The 13,576-nt window shown below is 36.6% G+C and overlaps 1 protein-coding gene across 1 annotated transcript; it reads left to right on the forward strand.

The window, feature by feature from the left end:
* Positions 1-838: 838 nt before the first annotated feature.
* Positions 839-13,569, forward strand: LOC108376002 (brefeldin A-inhibited guanine nucleotide-exchange protein 3-like; the record flags this gene model as incomplete). Its single annotated transcript, XM_017632163.1, has 11 exons — positions 839-848; positions 1,158-1,526; positions 2,598-2,731; positions 6,402-7,042; positions 7,146-7,466; positions 9,100-9,256; positions 9,500-10,591; positions 10,672-11,039; positions 11,314-11,749; positions 11,806-11,979; positions 13,459-13,569. Coding segments are annotated over exons 2-11 (3,519 nt in total), but the record flags the coding sequence as incomplete, so codon positions are not given.
* Positions 13,570-13,576: the final 7 nt, after the last annotated feature.

The raw sequence follows: 13,576 nt of genomic DNA on the forward strand, positions 1-13,576 counted from the left end.
AAAACGAAATTATAAGAATTTGTGAGATTTGACATAACACCCGCAATACAAAATACATGTGGTTGTTGTTGTTGTATTCTTGCCACCACCTTGTATAAATTCGCCTCGTGCAAAAACAAAATGCAAGACTTTGCCATGCTAAACACTGTGGCGAAGCGAGAGAGTTATATGGACAAATATGAGCCACTATGATTCAATTGATTCATGTGAGCCCTACGGCATCAACTGAGTTACTGAGTTACATTTTTTTTGGACAGGGAGTCTGAGTTACCGATTCACTTATAGGAATCAACTCAATAACTCAACTCTGAGTTGAGTTACCCACCTCTAGTGACCGTCAGTTTTATTTCCGATTGCTTTAGGAAACAACGTTTGAAGTTGGTTAGCTTTTTTGTGCATAAATACTAGAGGTCAGAGTAGCAAAGCAGCTTCTTTGTCAGGATGGCAAGTAGCGGATGAAAATTTCATAAACAAATAGACAACGAAGTTTGGTAAAAAGTTAACATCAGTACTAGTCATTACAATAATAGTAAAATGCTATATTTACCCACAAAACAAAAGATCGTATGTACATAACTACATACATACGTACATACATGATTTGGGATACACACATTTTCATTGGGACACTCTTAAAATCAACAGCCATTTTATTAATTAAAGAAATTCGAAGGAAGTTCAAACGAAAAATCAATACGAAATAAATAAATGCGGAAAAATTGGAGTTGCTCATAGCAAATAGAATAGCATATAGTACATACATACATATGCACACATTTATGTGTGTATAGATCAGAGTATTCAAATACATATATAGTGCGTGTGCTTAAAAGTTTGCAAAAACGCAGGTCGAATGGCCACAAAGAAATTTACACATCCTATATAGGTACTTGAAAAGAAAAAAAAAAAAAAAATTAAAAGGAAGCGATGAAAACAAAGGAATTTGTCTTTTCAATTGATACAATATGATATCCTTGAAAGTGCATCAAAAGCATCTGTTGTATTATTGATTTTGCACATATATACATAAGAATACATGTACATATGTATATATATACGACATGTCTATGCATATCCCAAACATATGTATGTATGTACATATGTATGCACATGTATGTAAAATATGAAAAACTTAACATATTTTCTCTATGTTGTAGCTCCACTTGAATGCAATCAGCGAAGCGGATAGAATATCGTCATAACGCAGACAATAGTAGTGCTTACATCGACATCCGAGTAGACCTTTTTCCCCCGGATACATACATTTGTATGTATGCATGTATGTATGTTGACAACAACAACAAGTGGGAAGGACAGTAAAAATAGCAAACATAACAAGCAACACGCATACATACATACATCCACACAATTAGCATCAGCAACAGGAAAGTAATTCCAATTGATCCATAATCGTCGTCACGGCAGACGGAATAGACGCAAAATGGAAGACTTATTCTTGCTGATAATCAAAGAGTCCACAGGGACGAAACACAATGCATTGCGGCAAACTGCGCAAATCGCCTACGGTGGGTAATTTGGCGTACACACGCGTTTCAGTTACATATTATTTTTTTAAATATTGTTTTTTTTTGTTTTTTTGTTTTTATTTGTGCTGTTAGTGCGCTTAATGTATGTACATTAGGGTGCTCTTAAAATACACAAGAAAATCAAAATTTTGGAATTTTCTTCCTTAAGAATTATAAGGAATAGAAAATGAGGAGGCCCGTATTTTTTATTTTAAAATCGGTTAATTGTATTCCGGTGCGCCGCGAAGGCTTTGAAGTTTTGCATACATACATATATTTTATATTAGGAAAATACATTTTTTCGTAGAATTGCTATAAAATCGTTAAAAATAAATATGTATTTATTGATCGATTTCCTTTTAGAAATCTTCAAACAATCGAATTATGATGCAAACTTGACGCTAAAATTTGACTAACTGTTTTAACTGTTTTTAAAAGATGCGTGATATGGTTACGATCACATTAAATAACTAATATTTCTAAATGAGAGATGAGATAATCGTTTATGAAAAAGTAGATAGTAAAATTGTAAAGTTGAAAATGCATCACAGTAGTATTTTTTTAGCAATTCTGCAAAACAATGTATTTTTGCTCCACAGAAAATATAATGAAACATCAAAGTTCCCCAGTACGGTAAAACATTACCCGATTTTAAAATAAAAAATTAGGGTCTCCTTTTTCATATTTTTAACTTCTAAGGATGGCTGGAAAAAAATTGGACCACCCTAATAAACATATGTACATATGTACATGAATATGAGGTAAACACGCCAATTATTAAATTTTATCTTTTGTCTCATAATAGTTTTGCTACAAACTTAAAAGATAAATATGTATGTGTGTATGTATAAAAAATTTAGTTCTGAAATATGTACAACCGAGCCTCGATTACACCTACGTTAGGGTGGTTCAAAAGTTCATGTGAAAAAGTAAAGTCGGAATTGTAATGGGAATATATGTATATAGCAACTTACTTTATGTGATTCACATTAATGTATGCTTTGAGTCCATATTGTGCTTCCACATCGCCAAGCATAGTTTGAATTAAATTATATACACCTATTTAAACAGATAAGTTATATCGCCAGCATGGCATCCATCGGGATCCAGCCCATGAACTCCGTTCGGTATGTTTCACAGCACTGCAGATGGCGTTAGACACAAAGCGGCCAAAGTTCATCACAATGGGCCTCAATGGATTGCATGTAAGTGAAAATCTAAGCTAAAAATATCGTAAACATACTTATCCAAATATCTGAATGCAAAAACAAATTCCTGAGCACTTCTTTTATGCTACATATGTATGTAAAAAATTCACACCGATATCTCTAAATTTTTTCGCATAAGATATATAAGTTGTGTGTTTCTTGCAATTTTACTCTTTTACCTTTTGATTGGCAACTGTATAACTAAAAAAAAAACTTTTTGATCAAAATGAAAAAACCAATTAAAGTTTGATAGCAGCTTCACTCTCTTGATTAAATTTTGCTACTTTTTGTTGGCTTTGATTTTTTTATTTTGTAGTTATTTATTTTTACTCGAGGGGAAATAACAATTTGCACTTGATACATTTTATGAACTACTGTTGCTCCACAAATGGTGGGAGGAGCCTACAGTTCTACCCCACCTCCGAACGGCAGACGATTTTTTATGAGAAGCGTGTAACGCGTGGACATAATTTGATCGAGGCTCTAAAATGGCTATTTCAAAGATGAGATTTTCAGAATGGCTATTTCTCAGTCGGTTCAGTAAACGCATGTAACTGATAAAACGCGCCAAAATGAAACCGTAGACGTAAACACACGTAAAAAGTTAAGAGTAGAGTGATTTTCGTCCGATGCTGCAACTCATACGTTGCCTATCTGGAATTCCCCATACGAAATCACACAATTTACTCCACTGTCAGTGTCATACATGTGCAGCACGGTGTTACATTCTTTGTGTTAAAAATAATTGACGGCCACAAAATGCACTATGGCTAATTTGATAAATTTTTGTGGCAAAAAGTCGTTCTTCGTACTTACAAAAATAAACTTTTTCTCATCGGTATTTGATAAAAAAAAACTTCAAACCAAATAACGGTGTCTTTTGCTTTTGTCAAAATGGCAGGTAGTCGAAATCGTTGTCTGTTAGTGAAATATTGAAATCGATTTTGTTTTATGTTTTTTTAGCTATAATTATATTTAAGTTGATAATTTTCTATCAATGTCGCACCTTCTCCACGCACATCCCTCCAAGGGACGAAAGGGAGAAGGGTAGTCTCTGTAGAAGAGGTCCTATAACCATCTTCACGGACGGATCGTAGCTGGACGGGAGTTGAATGAGATCTTATGGTTAGATTGTCGGATCTCTACAGCGTCTTTCAGGCTGAGGAGGCCGCTATAAAAGAGGCGGCCGATTAGCTAGGCGCCAATGTATTGTCGACAAGAAGAGTAAATATCTACCCTGACAGCCAGGCGGCAATCAGGGCGCTGGGTTCGGTAATGGTACGTTCAAAGCTGGTCGGGGAATGCCTGACCTCTTTCTCAACTGCTTCGGAATACTTCCAAATCAAGCTGATTTAGATCCCATTGCACAGTGATATCACTGGAAATTGCAGGGCTCATGCACTGGCTAGACAGGGCACCCTCGAGGCCATCACCTCAGACAGGGAGGGCAAAGGAGTTCCGTTGGCAACTTGCGGCCTGCTTTGGGACAGATGAGCTTACAGTCGGCTCAGCGAGCGCTGGGCGAAAACCACGACATGCAAAGTTGCAAGGTCCTTCTGGCCGGTTGTAGACCGCGGGCGGTCAAGTAAGCTACTAAAGCTGGCCAAACGCTAGCTCTCGATTCTTACAGCTGTACTGAACGGACATTGTCTTATAGAAACCGACACGGTGCGAATCTACTGCCGCAGCTGTCTGGAAGACGAAGTGGAATGATCTCTGCACTTCCTCCTCAGCTGCCCGGCATTCGCTAGATTAAAGTTTAAGCACCTCGGTGCGCATTTCATCAACAAGGAAAAAGTAGTTAAGTACTTTTAAAATCTATAAAAAGTTGTAAAATTTTGGGCGTATTTAGACTATCAAAAACGTATAAAATTAATAGTTTCGAGTGTAATTCGTCAATTTCATGTTGCGATTTTTTCGATTTCTTGATACTGTCAGTAATGAGAAGGCAGCGTATTGCATTAAAATCTTAAAATCGTTATTCAACCGCAAAGTTTGTAAAATGACAAATATGTAGATGAAATACCGCTTATCAAGTCACCGGCCATAAAGATAGCGGTTTTGTAACTGGTCAATGGGCGGTTTTGCATAGCAAAGGTTTGTCTTTCGCGCGTTCATCATACGCCCCGGTAATCGGAAAACTGTGTACCAAAGAGCAAGCTACGAAGTGTAAAATAAATTTTAATTAGTGGATTTGAGTGAAAGCAATACAATTCATTAACAAGAAAATATGATTTTTTTTTTTTAATAAATAGTAATAATAATTGACAAATATCATATGAAGTTAAGCCTGTACTATTAAAAAAAAATTAGGTTAGGTTAGGTTAGGTTATGAGGGTGCGTACGTATGACTAAAATGCCCTCTATGAGTTCCAGAGGGAGGCTCCTCCTTCTAACCGAAGTTATTCCATGTTGTCAGTATAGAGTCTTTTAAACAATTTACTATGCCGGATGAAAAAGGTGGAGTTCCGATATTTTCACTTCCATTATCTTCCCCAAACTATAACAAAAAGCGTGTTCCCAAATGCCTTGTCTGTAAAGCTGGTCACTGAGATAGAAAGTGGTGAATCGCTCCGATTTTTTTCCTCATCCCGACAACTTCTGCAGAGGAGCATTGGTGCTATAGCACAGTGCCCTGTAATGATGCCGTTAAGAGAAGTTACTGATTAGATTTGTTTGGCATTAACAAGATTGAGTAAGATTTATTATTTTCAGGAATTGAAAAAAAAAATTTCAACATATTTATGTATTTATGTACATTAGACCGTACCAGAAAAAAAGTTCGCCGCTGAGTCTAAAGTACTTTTGCAAGGAAAATTGCAAGGCGAATTCATATAAAACGGTAGCGACAGGCCAGTAACAAAAAACTACACTAACCATTTATATGGACAAAGCAATCAGAAGAAAACAAATTTACAAGAAACACATCATTTGACAATCAGTACAAGCGCAGCGAAAATCTAAATTCACCGGTAACACCACCTTGTATAAATTTTCCTTGGAAAATTGGAAATTAAATATTTTTTTTTTTACCGAACGTATGGCGCATTTTTACATTTGTCGTTATATTTTCGGCATTTACAGTCGTATCTAAGTGATTTCGAGGACAAATTTTTTTGTTCCAAAGTACACTGTCCTAGTATCAACACGCTAGATCTCAGTTATTATCACCCTAACGCCAGTAGATTATAGCTCTCCAACAATCCAAGGATAAGAAAGTTTTTTGATTATTCCAGGAGAACTATTAAAAAAAAAAATATTTCTTACTGCCGAATGTGGGTGTCATCGAAATATGTAAAAACACGAGCCCTAATTTCTCATTAAAATTTGTGAAAAAGATGAACGACTTTTTTAGGAAGCTACGAATTGAATTGGACTGCATTTTATAAGCGTGTTGAAAAATCTCACTATTAACGTTGTTTTTTTTTGTAATTTTTTTCTTTTGTTGTTGATTCTAAGAAACCACATTTCAAGTTTTGGGAAATTACCAACTTTGTATCAAAACATTTGATTTGTTAATATATGCACTTATATAAAAGTTTCAAAAGTAAATATTAAAAATGTTCAGGCGTACGAACTGATTTTGGTATGGGTAGTACACCATGAAAAATGATATTCTATAGTTAAAACAAAGAGTGATCCTAATATTTATTTGCTTTACCTTTAGCGTATAATTAAGGATGAACGTTTTTACATCGGTCTGGAACCAGAGGATGACTCTGTATGGTTGCCCGCACAGTTGCTCCGCGCCACAAGTGGAATTTTGCCCACAACCAGCAGCGAGGAGACCGTTATCAATGTTCTACGCTTATTTTTGGCTATGGCTTGCTCACCTGCGTGCACACTAAATGGTCGTCTTCTCATCGAAACACTTTCACGTTGCGGCGAGTGTTGGGAGTTGGGCTCACGTGCCACCAAAGCCGCCTCACTGGCAGCAGCATCACAATGCTTGCGCACTTTTTGCGCTTTTCTCATTGAGGAGGCCGAAGAGGTGAAAAAAACTGCACCACCCGGTCTTATGACACAGACACAAGCATCAGCGGTGTACAATGAAGTGATACCGGTAATGCAATGGCTATGCAGTCGTTTGGTAGAGCCGGCGGCGAGTGGTTCGCCCAACAAAAAACCAGAGAATAATTGCTCTCTATACTTAACTGAATGCATTTTGACACTGACGTCAGCGCTGCCACGAAATGTTCATGCAAATCCACATTTTACATCATTCCTATGGCAGAAATTTTGCCCAACTCTGGCCGCAGCATTGGGTTCGCCAGGCCGTATTAATTTGGACAAAAAATTTACTTACAAGTGAGTTGAATACATATGTACATACATACTATGTATACATAATATAAATACATATGTACATGCTCAATTATTTATATAATAATTAATTTCATTTAACATTTAGAGATGCACTAAACTTGATTGAAAACGAAGCACGTGGCTTTTTTACCGGTCCCGGCTTAGATGGTCCCCAAGCCCGTTGCGTGTACTTAACTGGAATTCAGCTGCTGCGGATTGCGGGGGCTTATGGTTCACTGCGACCCATGTTGGAAGCACTCTTCCATCGCATGCTTCTGCTGCCATCGCCACAAAATCGCACCGAGCCACTGAAATGTGTTCGTGAAATATTAAAAAGTCCGGAGCGTTTAATAGACCTAGCGGTTATTTTGTACGTTGATAAAAATACTGGCCAAGGATGTAGTGATGAAATGGCATTATTTCGGCTGTAAGTTTTTTTTAAGTTGTCCAATGCACCAAATCACATATCGTCGCCCGTATGCCAGAAACATGAATGTGAAAAAATACAAATTTTGGGAAATCAAGTTTCAAAGTTTTTTACGAGACTTAACTACATTTATGCAACTGAAATTGTAAAATATTTATGTGGTTTCCGTATAACCTAGAACATCCAAAGGTTAATCAATTCAACCCAATTACACGAAACTGATAAATTTGCAAATTCGTGCTTGTGGCATAAGTGTGACAATATTTACACTAAGCAGGTTCGCAAAAGTCGATTTTTGAGCTAGAGTCAATGGCTAGTTTTCCATGTATTTTATATGGATTCGATATTGATCTGAAAACTCTATTTCTCTTCTGGAGGTTCCTAGTAATAATACCAAATTATTTGTTTAACCAATTTTTCATAGTAACTATATTTAAAGATCCGCCAAAGCCCCCAGAAAATGCAATGGGGGATAAATAAAAAAATCTTTAGTATTAAAAAATAGTTAAATAAATAACTGGGTATTGTTATTGGAAGTCTCCTGTAGAGAACTAGAGTTTTCCGATCGAAAAATATTAATTTTCAAGAATTCCATACCCTTTCTACAAGTTGTTTTTTCCCCATATAAAATACAAGGAAAAATTTGAGCGCTTTAAGGTACCTATAAAACATTTTTTGATTTCAAAATGAAAACAGTGGACATACATATATATCATCACCTTAATTCACAAAGGCCCTAACCACCAATTTTTTTTTTTTTTTATTTTACAAGGAGAAGCAAAAAACATTACAAAAATCAAATCATATACATATATGGATAGAGCATTTTAAAAAGTGGCATAACTCCGTTGTTTTTGGTATTAACATTTTCAAATTTTTAGTGAAGGTGTACTTTAATATATCCTATCAATATATGTAAAGAAAAAAGTGTTGGTTGGGGCCTTTGTGAATTAAGGTAACGATATGTATAAAAAATGGATGTTGGTTTTGTTGGAAACTTACATCCGCTTGTGGAAACACTTCTCGGCGAGTAGAATGTTTTTTCGATACATTTTTGAGAGGGTTGCCACCTGATTGAAAAATTCGAGTTTACGTAAATTATACCCAGGTAATATTAAATTTTATAATATGGGTGTCAACTGGTTAGTCTCGGCGCAAAAAATGTGCATAGCTATATTTTGAAATGGGTTATCATCTGCTTGAAAAGTGGAGCTAGGTAATTGAAAAATTTATCAAAATATCGCTGTCAGACGAAAGAGGTTTCTGAAGGTACTTTGAAACCATAAGTCGCATGAGATCGATATTTAGTGGAGACATTAGCATAGTAGGCGCTTATGGTAAGTAAAAGGGATTGAGAGGCATGACTGAAATTTGGGTGAATATATATGTAACTTTGGAAGACGCTTATAGTATGGTATGAGGAGGCGTGGCATATCCCATATGCGTGAAATATTTAATCAGCTATTGGTTTACCTGAATGACAACTACTCTGATGGTTCGAATGGAAAATAAAGTTTTGTAAAATAATGAAAACAAATTTCTATCCTAGCCATTGCTTCTAGCTTAAAAAAAAAATAGAGTTTAACGAGCCTAGTTAATATGTATGCACACTTAAATATTCCCATATTTTCAGTATGATTGATGCAATGGAAGAGTGTGCTTATGGCGTCAGTGCTGGTTCCGGAGTAGAGGCAGGCTTACAGGCAAGCGTAGAATGCATGGTCGCACTACTGGACAGTTTACAAGTTCTCTGCAGTGGTGAACTCACTGAATCGATGATAAGCGACCAGGTAACCATAATATTTATACATACATACAATCATACGTAAAATTTTATACAGGAGCATATCGACGGTTGAGTGGAAGATCGCCCTATCTCAGCAAATGGTTGAAGAGAGCCCTATTTTAGCTGCCGATATATTTATTTTATACTTATGCATTGACAGCCGAGATAGGGCAATCTTCCTCTCAGCCGAGGATTTATTGGCATGTACTTATACATATATACATATACATACATACATTATCTACAGATTGTGAACACCGTAAACAGTCGTCATGAAACATTAAAGGATGCTGACTATACAGGCCCATTAACATACCAATCGATGGCACGTCTGCCCGCGCCATATCGTGATGCGATTGTAGAGTTTCGTCAGAGTGTATTTGAAACCTCCTCCGGCTCAGACAGTGACGGTGACCATGCTGAACACGACGCAGCTTCGAATGGTTCGGGTGATACAGAGGGGCCCGAAGAGGAGGAACAATCAACTTCGAGTGATGAAACATCACGCGTGGAAAACCGATGGCCCTACACACATCTCGAGGCTCCCGTCATACCAGTACGAACCGATATTGACAATGATCGGCAACACGCGCGGGATTTTTCAAAAGCATTGAGAAAAGATTTGGTGCCAAAACTTTTGCATTTGCGCTCGTGTATTGAAGTTGACGAGGCCATGCAAGAATTTGCATCGGTCGTGTGTCAAGAAAACACAATGAACTTCTCAGATTTCGACTACCACCTGACGGCCATCAATGCCGATGGCATTTACTTAGCGATTTATTCGTCGTTGTTACTCAGTCTACAACTAACAAAGGCTGGCTACTATGACGACCCACAGAAGGAGATATTGATTCCGATGTCGGAGCAACAATTTGTTACATCTGTCCAGAACACTGGTGTTTTGGTGTACCTTTCGTCTCCTTGGCTCTGTGAATTATACCAGTCCATATTGGTCTCGAATGTTCTAGAAGCGATGAGTAGGGAGGAATTGGAAGGTACCAATTCACGAAGTGCACTGGTGGATATGCTTTGTGATGCTGGTGGGTTGGGACCCACGCAGATGCTCTCCGAGTGGCAGCGTTTACAGATGGCCAATATTAAGTATACCGATGAACAGGATAATAAACGACGTGAGGCTGCCAAGAAACTATGTCGGCGCCTACTAACCTGCTGCTGGGACTCTATGGTTATAGTTTTGAGTTCGGGTCTAGGTGATCTATCGTGTAACAATTCAAATAAATTGGTGGCCTTGTCGAAACGTACACTGCGTGTCAAAGCAAAGGCCAAAAACTCCAATGGAGAGGCGTTATATGCAATGTGTCTAGATGGTTTACATTCGGTAAAATGTTGAATAACTCATGCGATAATTGTCTCTTTACAAAGTAATTTGGGTCGTTTTTACATTTCTTTTACGTTCAGGCGGCCACCTTAAGTAACAGCTTGAATTTGCAACATTTGGCTGGGAAAATTCTGGGCCTGCTGGCATCAAATGTGTGCCAGACCAACGGACCGAGAATATCAGCTAGTCAAGCGATGTCAATGGATGTGGTGTTGAACGGCGGCTTGAATTTGGGTTCTTATAGCTCGGATTGTTGGCAATCTGTATTTGCGGTTTGCCGGCACGTCAGCCAGTTGGAACATGACATTTTCAGTTTGCAAAATTCAGCGGTAGGCACATCGCCGGGTACAGGACGTCGCGATATGGAGACTGGCGAAAAGCTAAATAATGCTTGCCAAAATGATAAGCTTAACTTGTCCTCACTACCCATAGATGATGACGAAACCTGGTAATATTCTCTTGAAATATAGATATCGAGGGTTTACATATATTCAGTACCTTCTATCTCCGATTTCTGATATAAAAGACCACGAATTTACTATTGGATGGTACAGTTAGAACTAACATCCGTGATGATGCCTAACTCCCACATGGGTCGTGAACAGAAACTTGACGGAGATTATTGAATATAAGACCTCGATATGCAGCTTTTCTCCAAGGAGAAACTCTGGCTAATTTAGGCCGACATGTTTGTAACCATAAATGCACATCTATTTTTACAGCGTGGATGTCTACAGTTTTCTTCAAGCACCTCTACAAAGCCCTAATACTAATATTACATCCATTCTGAAGGTTTATTCTGGCACTAATGAAACTGTATTACTAAGTCAGGGTGATACCTCAAAAGTCTTGTGCGCCCTATCCCACCAGGCTGAAAATCTTTTTTCTGATGCCGCTGAGCGTTTGAGTCTACCATCACTTTGTCAGTTTCTGAAGAACCTGTGTAAAGCTTCTCGTGAACAGCTCTATAAAAATAATGTTACGCGCAAAGGCACCCGTATTTGGTGGCCCAGCAAAGGTTGGAAAAAAATGGACACGCTTCCGATGTCGCTTTTATTGCATCGAATCGGTGACGTTACTTTAAAGGTATTCAAAAGTTCCAGACCTCTTTTGCATATACTAAAGGTGTGGGCTATAACGGGGCCTCATCTAATGGACGTAAGTATTGATGCAGGACTTATCTAAGTTGGTTGCTACATTTTGTCAACTTTCAGGCTTCTTGCCACCGAGATCGTGTGATATCCAAAAGAGCCATCGAATATATACATGACATAATAACGGCACTCTTAGTGGAGCAATCTGAGCTGCCACATTTTCACTTTAACGAGGCACTGCTAAAGCCATTCGAAAATCTTTTGAGCATGGACACTTGTGATGCAGACGTACAGGTACATTTTGCGTAGCGAATTCAATACTTACATATGTATGCATATGTATGTAAAAATTACCATGAAGAAAAATCTCAGAAAAAATTTTAAGTTTTAGTATACATAATGAAGTGCAAATTTGAAATTGCTAAAAAATCTCATACATTTTTCGCCATTTTTCTTTTTTTTGTTGACAGTGTAACGCATTTTCTTCTACATAAATTTTTTTTTCGAACATAATTTGAGAGATTTCCGCAACCTTGGGGAATGCTGCCGTTCTTTTTATCACATTGTGTTTAGTGTTGAAAAATTTTTCGCTCTTAAAATAAAAAAAAAAAAAAAAATTAATAAATTTTATGACGAACACAAATTAAACTATTTACTCAAAAACGGGAATATGTGGTAGATTTCATGCCTTCTGTGTAAATGTAGTAGATGCTCAAAAAGTGGTATATCTGCCACAATATAGTAGCACTCCGAGGACTGCCTCCTTGACTTTCTTAAATTACATTACATACATATCTATATTCCAAAAATTGGCAAAAGGTACATAATTCTTGTCAAAGTCGGAGTTTGAACAAATTTCGATAGAACATTTTCTTTCACAAAAATTTACAACTGTACAGTTTACATACGTAAATTAGCGCACACCATTCTCCATAAAAAGCGGTACTATTTTTCTATTGCAATTGTAAAACATTTTATATTTTAAGACTTCCACTAAAATATTTCGGAAAAATATTAAGATTTAGGTAAGCTGGATCGTTTTGAAAATATTTCCAAAAATCGAGATTTTTATAAATAAAATTAGTTTTTAAAAATATGTTTCCAAAAATCACCAAATGATCGAAGAGTTTGAGCTTAAAACATCTGCATAAAAATTTTTAAAAATTTTATAAAGCAACTTTTTTTTGGTGAGGCACGCTAATGTACATATTTATTTAAGATTTTTTCTACTTCCAATTCACAAAAATTAAAAATGTTAGATAGAGCTTAAGCATAGATTTGCATACTATACATACAGTGACTCAATCAAATGACCATGTTTTAATTTTTTAAATATTCGTAGTGTTTTTCGAGGTAATTTTTGTTTGTGTTATTTTTCTATAAAAAAAATTGTCTCACCTTTAACCAAAACCATACAAATCCCAGTTTCAAACTTCATATACCCAATAATACCCAATTATTTATTTAACCATTTTTGCATAGTAACTATATTTTATAGGTCCGCCAAAACGCCCAGAAAAGCGATTTTTTTCCATACCTCTAAATATTTTTTGATTTCAAAATAAAAAATATAGGTATTTTTTCGATATAGAACAATCCTAGGGGGTGAGAGCATAAAGATTACGACTTTACTCTATAACATACTTTTTTTTGGACCACCCTAATGTACACATATAGATTTCATTTGTTTGTCATTTTGATCATTGCTAAGAATTGATGTAGATGAAATTCTTGATAAAAATGTAAATGAAATTATTCTTTTTTTATTTTCAGGATCAAATTGTTGCCTGCTTGTATGAAATAGTTGAAGCGCATCGAACGGAAATCCGTTCAGGTTGGCGTCCACTTTTCGGAACATTACGCAATGCTCGCAGCCGTATGCTTAATATGA

This window comes from Rhagoletis zephyria, unplaced genomic scaffold, assembly GCF_001687245.7.
Source record: "Rhagoletis zephyria isolate East Lansing unplaced genomic scaffold, Rhagoletis_zephyria_1.1 Rzeph_scaffold_09750, whole genome shotgun sequence".
NCBI lineage: Eukaryota > Metazoa > Arthropoda > Insecta > Diptera > Tephritidae > Rhagoletis > Rhagoletis zephyria.